The sequence below is a fragment of the Acinonyx jubatus genome, chromosome B2 (genome assembly GCF_027475565.1).
Source record: "Acinonyx jubatus isolate Ajub_Pintada_27869175 chromosome B2, VMU_Ajub_asm_v1.0, whole genome shotgun sequence".
In the NCBI taxonomy this organism is placed as follows: domain Eukaryota; kingdom Metazoa; phylum Chordata; class Mammalia; order Carnivora; family Felidae; genus Acinonyx; species Acinonyx jubatus.
This window is the reverse complement of record NC_069385.1, coordinates 43,967,392-43,982,210: the sequence shown is the minus strand read 5'-3', so window position 1 is coordinate 43,982,210 and position 14,819 is coordinate 43,967,392. Positions and strand designations below refer to the sequence as shown.

Genomic DNA, 14,819 nt, shown 5'->3' with positions numbered 1-14,819 from the left:
ACCTTTTTGGGTCACTGTGGGATTGAATGTGGTGATACACGCAAAGACCCTAGAACAAAGCTTGACATTTTATGATAATAAAATAGCTATCATCATCATCACCACCACCACCACCACAAGGAGGTATGTATGTAACTAATTACCTATGGGGGAGAAGGGGTTAAGAAGGCAGCTTAAGATAAGACTGTTTATTGGCAAACTATTCAACTATCATAAAAATTCAAACTACTCCCTGGGAAAACACCAGAAAGTCTGTTTAGCCCAGGTTTTCTTGGAGCCAAATTCCCATGGACTTGGCATAACAAGATTCTTCACCCAAATGGGATGAGAAGGTTGGGCTGATCTGGGTCAGTGGAGCAGTTCCATTCCCTCCTTACAACTGTGGGCAGGCCAGCCCCAAGTGCTCCCCACCTGTCACACTAGTTCCTTACATGGGAGATCTGATTGGTCCAAGGTTCTGGCTCTGCAGTATCTCTGCCAGCAGCCTAATTGAAGTAAGTGCTCTTAGGACTTGGATTCTTTGGAAATGAAATGTTTTGACAATGACTTTAAAGATAATGGGATGTTCTTGGTATCTACAGGGAGACAATATTCAACATCACCATGAATAGTGAAAACCTCAAATCACGTTTGGCTTGGATGATTCTGTTGGGGTCATACCATCCCATGATAGGGACCCATCTAAGGCCTGGAAAACTGCTAGCTTCCAACTCCAGGACAGATGCCAAGACTCCCAGTGGTATCAGTCACTGACATCATACAAGAAATTATCCATCCAGTTAAACCACAATTGAATATTCCAACTTAAAATATGTTGTGAAAATGAAGAATTTTACCTTTTTATATTCAGCAATGCCCAAGGTATTCCAGAGGGAGTATGAAACGCAGGTAGCAATTTTACCCCAAGTTCCACTGCTTTCTTTCGAAATATCTGAAAAGTTAAACAGTTACGTAAGCTACTATTGTAAGCAAAACAAAAAAGTGTTATATTATCGTCTCACATTTAGTACTTTCTACTTTAAAATTTTCTTTATATGAAAAAATAAGTTTCTCAAATTAATCGAATTACCTAGTAAAGCAAGAATGGTCCAGGGGCCACCGTGCTGTGGGGAATCTATTACTAATCTTGGTTGCACATTAGCATCATGTTGGGAGATCTGAATAATATGGACGTCTGGATCACACTCTCAAGATTCTAAATTCTATGGTTTGAGGCTCCCGGAACACAATTTTTTTTTAAGCACCACAGGTGATATCAGATGATTCCAACATGCAAACCAGAGGCAGAACCAGGGCTGCTGGAGGGTAAGTCCTGGACTGAAAATTGGGAGATCTGGTCCTGTCCCATCTTTACTGATTCAGTAGAGCACAGAGAAAGGAGAAGTTTTAAAAACATATTATTACAAGTAACCTATATGTCCTCTCAGTTCTTTGCAGTTTTAACTTCCTCTGATGTTAAGTGTAGGTGAAATGGAAGACACAAAGTTAAATTAGGTACAAGTTATGCCCAGAATTTATAAGGAAGATGATATACGCACATAAATATCTAGAACATAGATAGAACGACAACTGGAGATAAAATCATCTGGGAGTTCAGATGCACTCTGTAATGCTCTATGGTGAAGACAGCATTTAGATGAGGGCTGTACTCAGCATGTAATGGGGCTACGAATATTAGAAATTAAGGCAGGAAGTGGAAGCGGTATCCCTGGGGGCCGTCAGTGTAATAAACACAGACACAGGCAAGTGGGGACCTGTAGCAGAAATGGAATAGGTCAGCTTGCCTAACCAAAAAAGGGGGAATACTGGTAAACAAGGTCAGACATATGCAACATGGGCCCAAACTGTGGAGTGTCATAAACGTAAGTCTAAGAATTCTATTCTGTTAAAATGGGAAAATATCAAAAGTTTTTAAGCAGCCAGTTCACTTGAGCACATTGTGCCTTAGGAAGGGTAATGAGATGACATCCATTCAGTCTCACTGAAGGAAGGCATGCTACAGCTTTCCCTGTGACAGTTGAAGCAGCAAGCAGGTGCCTTGCCCCTTCTTCCTATACTGTATAGGACTGAACATGGTGGGATGGGAACTTAACTATTTCCCTTTGCCTCTTGCTCAAACAACGGAGATGTGAGAAAGGCTGGGAAACCCTGAAAAGCATGGAAAAAATGGAAACAAAGTCCTCTCCCAGACAGTGGAAAAGCATTCTTTAAACCCCCTGTCAAAGAGGTCTTGTGTAGCATCTCCAGAGGGAACGGTTCCAGTCCATAATTCCTGCTGTAAGTCCTGAGCCCCCCCACAGAGAAATCCTGGCATACACTTGGGCTCCCAGAATGAATATACTCCAGTAATACCAATATTGATGCTATTTTGAAAACCCTACTCTTTTGCAGACTCTCATTTAGTAATGAAAATTAAGGAAGTAATGAGTTTTACTATAAAGTTTTGGTTGACAATCAGTTTAGATAAACTAACATTCCTGGTATAGAAATGAGGACACAGACATTTGTAATACATAGAAAGCACTAGAAAACAGAGGGTTTTTTTCCCCCACAAATTACTATAACTCTCTTTAAAGTGGACAATTTCCCATTTCAATCACTAACAGTATATCGAAGGAGAGGAGAAAAAAAAAAAAAAAACCAAAAAACAACAGACCCAAAGATATATTCTTCTTTTTCTCTGCCTTACTCTGTAGAATTCTACATTCTTTTCTGCTGAAAGGGATTATCCAATCACCGCCCAGCCATCTGTTGACTTCCTAGTTTCACTTTTTAAACTGTTAGTTAATTAACTCCTTTTTCAAGAAACTTACATAAGATGGAAGTCAAACGATGCATTTAAAATACCATCGTGGATATTATAACCATATGGCGTGGGAGGTTAAGGATGCAGGCTTTGAAAACACAATGCCTATACTTGAATATTAGTTTCAACTTCTTCAAATTGGGTATTCTTGGACAAATTGCTTAATCCCTCTATGCTAAGCTTCCACATCTATAAAGTGGGGATAACAATAGTATTTACTGGTGTACCTGGGTGATTCAGTCAGTTAAGCATCCAACTCTTGATTTCATCTCTGGTCATGATCTCACAGTCTTGAGATCAAGCCCTGCATCAAGCCCTGCTTTGGGCTACACGCTGAGCATGGAGCCTCCTTAGGATTCTTTGTCTCCCTCTTCTTCTGCCTCACCCCCCTTCTCAAAAAAAAAAAAAAGCCCACAGTTGCATTTACTATTTTAAAGATTGTGGAAAGAAATGACTGTTTCTATATTGAAGGATCTTAGGACATGCAGCAATCACATTAAAAGGTTAGCTGTATCATTATGGTGATAGTGATAATGGTATTTCCCTAAGAACTTTCCCTAGAAGGAAATGCTTAAAATTCTTTCTTGTCTTGGCTTTTATCCCACTGCTGTTTTGGTACCTTCTCCTCAGGTTGTGTGTGTGTGTGCTATGACCCCATTACACATACTCTTATCATCAGCATTCATTCTCTAGAGCTAAGCCCTCAGTTCTCATCACCTGTTTGCATTTTCTAATTCAACCTTCCATGTCAGCTCTAGTGCTATACTTCTACTTGTGTACTCACATCACAATTTGGGTATCTTGTTGTCTTCTGAAACAACATGTCCAAGATGAAATAATCACTTAATATTCCAGGCAAACTTCCCCAGTTCCATCACTGACACTGTTCAACCAGTCCGTGGGTCCCAAGAGAGGAAGCATTTTGACTATTGATTTATCACTCTTTAGTCATCAAATGTCAATGTTCATTTCCCCGAAATGTCTCATATCCAATTCATTCATTCCCTTTCTGTGATATGAGCATAGTCCTCATTTTCATCACCAGGTACAATGAAATGGCATGATAAAAAAAAAAAGAAGGCCCTCTTGGGGCGCCTGGGTGACTCAGTCAGTTAGGCGTTTAAATTTGGCTCAGGTCATGATTGTGGTTTGTAAGTTTGAGTCCTGCATCAGGCTCTGTGCTAACAGTTCAGAGCCTAGAGCCTGCTTCAGATTCTGTGTCTCCCTCTCGCTATGCCCCTCAGTGAGTGCGCTCTCTCTTTCACTCTCTCTCAAAAATAAACAAACATTAAAAAAAAAAAGGAAGTCTCCCATTCTCCAGGATTTTCCTTCCTGTTTCCATTAGTCTGTATCTGTATTACCGAATCTTTTTACTATACGACTTTCTTCTTCAAGAAACAATAATGATTCCCTCTTGTCTAAAACATCAGGTTAAAACTGATCTGCTGACTTTTCAATGACCTCTATGAATGAGACCAATTTATTGTCTTCCTTCTCTCTAAGACCACTCTGGCTCCAGCTTGAGTCTTCACGGTCTTGGTTACTCATTCAAGGTCCATCCACTTTAGTATCTTTTTTTTTTCTTAAGTGATTTTCCTCCCAACTTTACTGAGATACAATTGGCATGTAAAATTGTATATACCATGATGATCTGATTCATGCATACACTGTGAAATGATTACTACAATAAGCTTAGTTAACATCTCTATATTTTTGCATAATTCCTTTTTTTTGGGGGGGGGTGGTGCAACCTTTGTATACTTACTTGTAGAGTCTCTCACCTTGAAACACTCTTTTCTGCCTCCTGGTGACCAATCCAAATTCACCCATTCCTCAAGGCCCAGTCTAAATCTCAACTCCAGGCCAAGATCTTTGCCTTATGTGAACTCCTACACTGACAACTGGCATCACATAATGTAGCATTTGATTACAGAAATCAAGATATAGATCTCTAATGCTTTCTTGTGTGACTCTCTTGTACCCCCAAGTAACTTTCTTTTCTTTCTACAAGTAGAGAAAAACACCTCCATTTCTCCTCACTGCCTATTATACATATCCAACTCAGATTAAGTCATTTTGTGTTTATTTAAGATTTTTAAATGTTTATTTTTGAGAGAGAGAGAGAGAGAGAGCATGAGTAGGAGAGGGGCAGAGAAACAGAGAGGGAGATGAATCCAAACCAGGCTCCAGGCTCTGAGCTGCCAGCACAGAGCCCAACATGGAGCTCACACCCACGAACCCTGAGATCATGACCTGAGCCGAAGTCCGATGCTTAATCAACTGAGCCACCCAGGTGCCCCAGGTCATTTTGTGTTTAAATTTATTGATATCACCACAGTATTCCTATGAGTAGTGGGTGGGAGAATATTTGTATTCTCAGTTAACAGAGAGAAAATCGCAACCCTGTGTCTTGAGATTCCCTAGTCCACCTTTGCTGGCTCCCTAGCTCTCTGCATGCCTAGTTCATGCTTAGCTTTAGGAATCCACTTTCATGACCCTTTTGGAGGTCTTTCTTAACAACACCATGTAAAGTTAGCCATTCCATTTACTGTTCATCATATCATCTTGTTTATTTCTGTCCCACCATTTATCACGTCCCTAATTAATGTATTGTTTATTGTTTGACAATCCCAGCAGGCATAAGCTTCACAAGGGCATGGACTGTTTTCTTTGTTGAGGTATACATACACCTAGTATCCTATAATGTAGCTGGTACTCAGTAAATGTTCATTTAATAAATGAATTAATCCAATATTAATAAATATACCTTGGGCTCTGTAATCAGAAACCATTGATATTCTAGTGTCTGTGAAGTGCTCTATCCTATTCTACTAGTTTCTGTTGCTGGAAAATAATGAATTATGTCAAATATTGTGGAGTCTCAACCCTTGGGCACAATTACAAAATAGTTTTGGGTAAAAACATTAATTAACATATTCATGCTTTAAATGAAATCATATATGAGCCTGAGTCAATTCTAATTCTTAATGTTTGATTTGTTATCTCCTCCTGAGATATTAAGACAAGTTACTTGGAGGAGGAATCCAGATTCTCAAAGATAATGTCTTTCTCCTTAAAATAGTGACTATGTAATAAAATTTGAAACTAGTTTGTTAAGTTAATGCTGTTATAAGAATGAAGGAAAAATGTCACAAATCATTCTAAAGAACAGTTAAGTTTTAACTAGCACATGCTGGACAATGTGCTGAAAGGCAAATGATCACAAAAAGCACACTTAAATGGTGCTTCTGTGCTCTTTCAAATGGGGCAAGCAGGATGAAGGTCGCACTGGACCAGCCAGCACTTGCATCCTAGGACTGGCTCTACCATGACTTCAAGAGGCGCCTAGGTGCATCACTTAACTTTTCTGGTTCTTGGTTTCCCCAGTTAAATGGGCTTATAGAAAAGCAAGTACTCTAAAGTCATAAAGCTAGTACTAAAATGGGACTCGCAAAAAAGCAAACCTATTATCATTTTTATAAAGATAGGAAGTGTTAATTTGCCATCAAATTCTTAGTCAACCTTGGTTTCCAGGATTTACTGGTACTTATGTTTGGTAGGGAGGATTTTATAAAGATAGCAAAAAGAAAAATGACAGTTAATAAAATGGAATCCATGCTGATAATAGAAGATATTTTCTTTTTTTTTAAATGACCATTAAAATCAAATAGTTTTTGTACAACATGTACCAATCAATTTGAGATGGGCAGACACTTACAACCCACAAGGAAACTTCAAAAAGATCCTGTATCCTAGAGATTCTGGTGATATCCATAGCAAAAAATTAAAACTAATATAATCTGCTGAAAGAAGGGTAGTAAAATATGATGAAATGGCTTCTAAAATAATCTTTCAAGCATGTATCTAACAAATAGGTTTAAATAAAAACTTCTATGGTCTCAAGTTAAGAATTTCAAAATAACTGCACCAAACCTGTATCTTTTCATTACTTTTAAGGAACATCATCATAGTCTTACTGCTGTTTTTGATCAGTGTTTTAAAAACTTCAGATTGTAGAATGTATCAAATAAAAACATTTATCTTTTTACTTTTCCCTTACAGATAGGATTAGACAAGGCTGTAAACAAGATGTATGGCTTTTTTTGCCTTTCTAGTTTGCAGATCTCCAAAGAACTGTACAGGAATATTTACACGCCAGAGCAAAGAGTAAGGAAAGAGGAAATGAATAAGAACAGAAGGCTCTGGCACTGGAAAGAACCAGTTTCAGTTCAGACATGCTTCAGTTTGAAGTGCGCAATCAATATCAAAGCCTTTCTTCAAATGCTTATGCTGAGCTGAAAACTTCACTGTTAAAAGATCAAACACTAATTCCCCATTAGTATAAGCAGTGTTTACCTATTACTCATTTTTGCTACATAAAGCTTTCAGCATAAGATGCCATAGATATGATAAATATCTTTGGCTGAAAACAACTAAAATAACCTATATATCGTTAGCTGAGTTGATTAACACACATGACATGGCCAAATTTAATCAGTCAACCAATAAGTAGTTATTGAGCTACTGTGGCTTTATAATTTAGAGTAGAATTGCTAAAGGTTTAAGTATTTAAATAAAGATATATAAAAATAGTTAATCCAGAAGAAATTTAGAGCTGGAAGGGATGTCAGAGGTCATCTAGTTCTATAATCTTAGTGTACAGATGAAACTGATGCTCAGAGAGGCCCTGTTCCCCCAATTAAATGCTCTGATGTGGGACGGTTCAATAGTAGCTGTGGTCAAGTGAATGCCAGCTTCATTCTACCCCAGATACAAGTAATTCTTCTGACTCACAGAAACTCCCCTGTGAGTTCTATGTATATATGTGTGCACACATCTTACACTGCCTTTTTCAAATTTTGCATTCTCTCTGTAATTCATTAAATCCCAAAACTGACATTTTTCTAAATAAGAACTATTTGTTGTATTTGCCAAGTTGCATTATGAACTTCATTTTTTATGAATTTATAAATTTGATTAGATGAATTCTTTTGTCAATTGTTTTGTTTTTCTTCTCTATGATTCAGTATAATTCGATTTTTAGTCTTTAGGCAATTAGATGAAGCAAGTGTCCTTCCTTTCCCTGCAAAAGTAAAGCACTAAGATCCCCCTGAACTTGATTATTCGGAATAAAAAGAATATGCATGTTAATCTGCCAGTAACCATGAGTCATAACCAAGAAGAGTCAATGTAACTGTGCCTTAGACTATTTTTTTCCAATGTATGAAAACCACAAAGTTTAAGTGAAAGGAAAAAACTTCTGATAGGTATAATTTTAAAATCTGGATATAGAATACCCTAGAGAATAGGCATTTTTGACTTAGCTAGCTTTTTAAAAATATTTCTCATGAAAAAATTAACAGTGAAAAGTTTTTTTTAAAGTTTGCTTTTATAGTATCTCCTAGTCAAAACGAATAAATGTTGATAAATGAATTAATAAAATTGCATCTTGGTACTGATTCTTCCTTGAGTGTTCCAATTCTATTCCCTAGCTTCTTAGTTTTTTCCTGGGGGCTCTAATTTCATTCCCTAGCTCCTGAACAGGGAAGATCTTATAAAATTAAGCGAGCAGGATGAAAAATGGGGAGAAATACTAGATAGAATTTCCCTGAGCATAAATAAGCCAGAGTCAAGGTGGCCTAGTAATAGGTACACTGAACAGGCGGTCAGGAGACCTGGGTTCTAGTTCAGGGTCTGCTACTTTTCAGTTCTGTCACAATGAAGATGGCCTTCATTTTCATCTAGTGCCTTCATGAAAGGCACTAGACAAGACACTTTCTGAGTACTTTTCTGCTCTATACGATCTGGTTTTAAGACTTAGGAAGCACTTACTGCATGTTTCTCAATGTGATAAGGACTCTAAGAGAGATCCGGGAGAAAACAAAGATCCCTGATCTCAAGGAGCTTACAACCAGGAAGGCAAGTCAGGCATATAGAACTATATAAACATAAAATATACACCATAAAACAATAGTAGCACATAAATAGAGACTAAATTGTGCAATATAGGCTGTAACTATGGGAATAAAACAAAGAAAGAGATTGAGTTAGGTCCTGGGGGTGAGGTAAGATTGGAGAGGTGGCACTTATGTGGGTGTAGGTGGGTGTTTATTTGGGGGTAGGTATGTACCTGTTTGTGCACACTCTGCATTAATGTGGTGGAGGACAGGAGATCAAACAGAAGGGGAGAGGAAGGAGCCGGACAGAGAGCAGAGTAGAGAGTAGATTTATAGGGCCCAAATGAAATAAGACAAGTTCATTAACCTTAAATATCAGGGAGAGAAGTTAAAGGGTTGGTTAAAAGAGCATATCATGGGTCAAGCAAGTCCCAACAGTTACCACCTTAGTGCCTCCCATTCACAACAAATGTAGGAATTTCTGAATCAGGACTCTGAGGAATGGGGCAGGAGAAAGGCAGGAGTTCTCATTGGTTATGCAACTTTTCTTAGTTGTAAGGGGCAAAGGTACATAAATGACAATGCCAAGAAATATTACAATGGTTTTGTGATAGAGAAAAGATCCTGAGAAATAATTAGGGTCCTTTAAAAAACTTTCTCAAGGGGAAAGTATGTGTTTATTGTAGAGATAAATGGGGCAGTGCGGGGTTTAGAGAAGGTAAATAGTATGATGACAGAAAGCTATGTGTCCCTCTTCTAACATACATTTAATATGGAAGTTCTAACATATATCCAAAATGCACAAAAAAGTGAACAGAACCAATGGTTATGTAGCTCTTGCACTGAGAATTATCCTTAGGTGTACCATACACTGTGTTACCTTAGATGTGCTAAAAAACACTGGCCAAAAGAACAATAAATAACAGCATAATAGTCCAAGCCATTATACAGTGCTCAGAGATGGGCTGTTGAGCTGCTCATTCTGTCTCAATTTTGGTCTTAAAACATGGGCAATTCACCAACATGAGGTTTGAAAAATATGCAGTATATTGCTAACGATACTTAATGTTACTTAAGTATGCCAGATAGTGCCTGAACACACATTTCACATCAAAAAGAAAACACCTTTTTAAAGAAAACATAGTCCCTGCTAAAGAGACAGGAAATTATGAAAATCTGTACCCTATCTATGATTTCTAATAGAATTTGTGGAATCCACCACATAAAGCTTGTTAATATGTGCTATCACAGTGTTAAAACAGGGACTGTCCTGTTTATTATTACATTTACAGGTAAATATCACAAATCATTTGAAATACACAGAATCCAGGCTTGGAAACCTTTGTCCAATAGAAAGATAAGAATAAAATGACAGCATCATCTATCCAAGTATATTATGATTCCTTGGCATTTTTGAGTTTTAAGACATTCTATGCTAGGGATTTTTCCAGATGCCGAACCTCATCTCTAAAGCACATCAAAATATCTGTAGTTTAACCTTGTTATTTGTATTGGTTTTAGAAACATGTTTATCTGTTCTTTCGATCTAGTGAAATGTACAGCTATCCCGTCTTGCTGACTCAGCATCTGTATCACATGCAGACACTGGCTTGGGACTAAGAGATCTAGCTCCTTGCCATCTGCTAATGGAGCTGTAAGATCTTGAGCACTCACTTAACCCCCTCTGTGCCTCAGTTTTTAAATATGTGAACAGGGAATCATTTTCCCCACAAGATGATTAAATGTTATTAAATGTCCATGTGCTTTGTAACGAGCCATAATAGTTACCATCCTCATTGTTCTTTGCTATAAGATCACGGTTCCCTCAGGAATAATTGGAGGATATTAGGCTTTTTGTCCATACACCAAATGGTCCAAAAACTGCTGAGCTTTTATGTTTGTTTTCTGTAGTTGTAATGTTTCTTTTGGTTATTAGCTATCAGTTCATTATAGTGAAGATTTCTCACTGTTGTAGTATATTTGCTCTCCTTCTAAATTGCTGACTAATTTTGTAAACAGTCGTCTGTACCAGAGCCTGAGGATGTCAAATGTCTCTTGCATGTTTGTCTTCTGTTGAAGGGCATGAGCTTCAGGAAATGTGCCCTAATTTTGTGTCAGGTGACTGAATATGAACTATTAACTCTACATGGATGAAACAGCAGTGAATTAGTATGGTATTTAGCAATAGTAGCTTGCAAATTTGCAAAGTCAACTAAATACCTACATCTACACAGGTTCTGTTTGCTTTTTCTAAAAAAATGCAAAATGTAAGCGACTCCTTTTTCAGTCTAAGCAAATGTAAACCCATCTGATTCTACATCTAATCCCATTAATTTGGTGGTTTTGATTTCTGCATAACCCTCTTTTATCAGATAAAGGACACCTCTAAATTGCCCCTGGGCACAGAGTTCATAATTAACCAAGTCAACTGATGGATGAACATTTTAAGTTATCAAATGGTGATGTTGCTGGACAAAAAAAATTGGTGCAGTGCTATTTTTCTTTTATCTTTATGCCTCCCTCAGCAAGTTGATTAACCTCCCTTAGCCTCAGCTGCCTCATCTACAAAACGGACAACTATACCTTTGCACCTGAGAACTCACAAGTTCCTTCTCATCCCCCATTCTTTTTACCTAACACCAAAAGTAAATTTTTAATTTTTCCTATCTTACAATGAATATATTCTCATTATTGAAAAATCACAAAATTATACAGGCAAAAAAATAGGGTCCCGTTCATCCTATCCATCTAGATACAAACTACTGTTAACATCTTAAGTGCCTATTCTTCTAAATGGTATTGATTGCATTTTTTTTTCTTGAAAAATGGCAGTCTTCCATATGTAATGTTTTAAATCCATCCCCAGCAACTCAATCTACATCAAAAACAACACTGCATACCAGAGGTCAGCAAACATTTTCTGTAAAGGGTCAGATAGTAAGTGCCAGTTACATACTCTCTATCTCTCATGGGGTTTTTTTTTTTTTTTTTCTTTTATAATCCTTTAAAATGTAAAAGCCATTCTTAGCTCTGGTAGTAAAAAACAGGATGAATCTGGCCAGAGTGCTGTAGTTTGCTGACCTGTTTTACATTAATGCATACATTTCTGTAGTATCTCTCTTAAAAAAGTTATATAATATACCAATGTATGCCAGATGTGCCAGAACTTCGCCAGATTCCTATTACTTGACACTGAGGTTTCCACTGTCTTGATATTACAAACAGCAGTGGGATGAACATTGCTGTACACACTTATTTATATATATGACTATTTCCTCAGGGTAAATGGTTGGAAGCAGAATTTTTGGTCATAGGGCATTTCTTCATCCATTCACTCACCAACTGGAGATGTAGAATCAGAGCAGTCATAGACAAAATGTAAATGAATGGGTGTGTCTGTAGCCTGCCACCCCGTATTATGTTAACTTTCCTGAGAGCACCTTAAATATTTTTTATTTACAGTAAGAGGTTTAAAAAATTTTTCATATATCCTATTCATGAAAACACTACATGTTTTTAATAGACCAGTGTTCTATTCTTGCACTAAATAATTCAATGCCTTGTATTAATAATTGTCATCAGAATATCAAAATGTTATATAATTCAATACTTTTCTATTAGTAGAGCTTCAAAAATACCAAACTGAAATATTCTGGGGGCACCTGGGTGGCTCAGTTGGTAAAGTTTCTAAGTTTGGTTTCGGCTCAGGTCATGATCTCATGATTCGTGAGTTCGAATCTTCTGTTGGGCTCTAGTCTGACAGTGTGGAGCCTGCTTGAGATTCTCTCTCCCTTTCCCTCTGCCCCTCCCCTGATGATGCTCTTTTTCTCAAAATAAATAAAGTTAAAAAAAATAAATTTAGAGTTATCACTTGGAAAAAAAATGAATATGGGAGGCATTTCCTCTAAAATATAAATATATAATAACTAACAGAAAATATGATTTACCTTGTACATTGTGGCTACTCTTGCACTATCTGAATGCTTTGTAAAGCTATTACATACACACACACACACATGCACACACACACTTCAACATAGCTGAAACTTTCTAAATTACAAACTTTCAGAAAGAGACCTCTTCTATAATTCTGACCTTTAAAAATGTCAATTCATTTATTTAACAAATATTTATTGAGTGCCTATGTACTACATGCCAAGTTGCAAAAGGCACTTGGAATACATAAGTAAATAAGACAGCTGTGGTCAATGACTCATAGTAACACTTGTTTTTGAAGTGTAACTCTAGAAAAATGTCCACAGAGTAAGTAGTATTTGATGATGCACAGGAAAGGATCAAGTAATAACTTCCATTTCTTCTCCAAAAAGAAAGTGAAGAAGAAAATTATATTTTTGTGAGTACTGCACAAAGTATTAGACAAATCCTTGCCATCAGACAGACCACCTAAAATCAGCAAAAGTATCAGAGATATATAGAAAGACAACTGTATAAAACTATAGAGAAAGTTATCATTTAGATGTTTTTAAAGATCTTAAACTCAGCTTTACACAAAGCAGACTTCCCCCAGCATGATCTATGTACACTATACATAAGTCTTTTATTCAGTGACTGGTCAACGTCTTGAAGGTTATTCCGATGGGAATCACCCTAAGTAGCTAAAAAACTGATTAGATCTGTTCAGAAGGGCTAACTCTAATAGAAAGACTGGGATAGTAGCACTGTGTGTTTAAAAAAGTAAAAGTCACAAAGAAAGACAAATACTATATGCTATCATTATATGTAGAATCTATAAAGGCCGAACTCATAGAAACAGAGAGCAGAATGGTGGTTGCCCAGGGGCTAAGGGGGAAAAGGGGTTGGGAAAATGGGGAGATGCTGGTCAAAGGGGACATACATACTTCCAGTTATAAGATGAAGAAGTTCTGGCTATCTAATATACTACATGGTGACTGCAGTTGACAATGGTGTATTATATACTTAAAAGCTGCTAAAAGAATAGACCTCAAATTCTCTCCACAATTATGTGAGGTGATGGAGGTATTAACTAATGCTACTGTGGTAATCATATCACAATATATAAGGGCACCAAATCATCATGTTGTAAATTTTACTTACACAATGCTGTAAGTCAGTTATGTCTCAATGAAGCTGGGAAGGGGGGAAGTATGACTCAAAGTTCTGAGATAATGCATGGTGGAGAAAACATGGCATTCAAGGATAAAAGAGGAGTAAAAGAGAGGTGATAGAAGACGCCTGGTAGTCCTAAGGCCAGTCTAAGCCCAGGCAGCAGACCCATAGGTCAAGATGACATAGAAACAGAGTCAAGTTCTTCTAACATAGAAAAGGAGCAATGCACAGGATAAAAACTTGATATGAATGCTGAAAATCTCACCTTTTAAAAAACAGAGTAAGAGTGGAGTACTGTAACTTTGGCCCTAATTTTAGTCACTACAGGGCAGTATTGTTGAAGATAACTGACTGAGAACCATGGGAAATAGCAACTATCTTTTTTTTTAGGGGTTGTGATAGAAAAATAAACACAAAAATTCTGGCAAATTCCAGCATGGATCTTGGACTTTGAGGGAAATAAGATTTTAAAACACTTAAAAAATCTCCATTAAATATTAGAACAATGACAAAAATTTGTGCCACATATTCTTCTGGGATAATGAGATGGCTCTTCTATTTACTTTATTTACTAGAGCTTCCCTTCATATAAATGAAACCCCAAATAATGTATGCTCCATTTGATACAATGTTTATTAGGTTTTAGGAAAGGAATCATCATGGTTCCCAATAGAGGAAATGTTTCCCTCAATTTTTCTGATGTAGTAAATTAGGACAGGGTTTCCTAAACAATGGTGACAGCCAAGTCTAGATGTCTATTTTTTTAGTTCATTTTTTTTTTAAAGGAATCCTATTGGTTGCAAGAGGAGAGTTTATGGCATTAAGTCAGTGGTTCTCAAAGTGTGGACGGATTTCAGGCTAGTGGCATCAGCGTCACATGGGGACTTGTAAGAAGTGGGAATTATCAGACTCCCATCCACATCTACAGAATCAGAAACTCTGAGGGGGGCCCATAAATCGGTGTTTAATAAGCCTTTGCTGGGTTTTGGATATACACTAGTTTGAGAAGCACTGAATGTGAGTGGACT

The 14,819-nt window shown here is 37.2% G+C and overlaps 1 protein-coding gene across 1 annotated transcript in view; it reads right to left on the bottom strand.

The window, feature by feature from the left end:
• MAN1A1 (mannosidase alpha class 1A member 1) overlaps nucleotides 1–14,819 on the bottom strand; it is a 162,137-nt gene that overhangs the window by 67,909 nt on the left and 79,409 nt on the right. Inside the window, exon 6 of the mRNA XM_015064665.3 lies at nucleotides 837–931. Within this exon, the coding sequence (XP_014920151.3) occupies nucleotides 837–931 (95 nt within the window). The remainder of the gene's footprint in view (nucleotides 1–836; nucleotides 932–14,819) is intronic.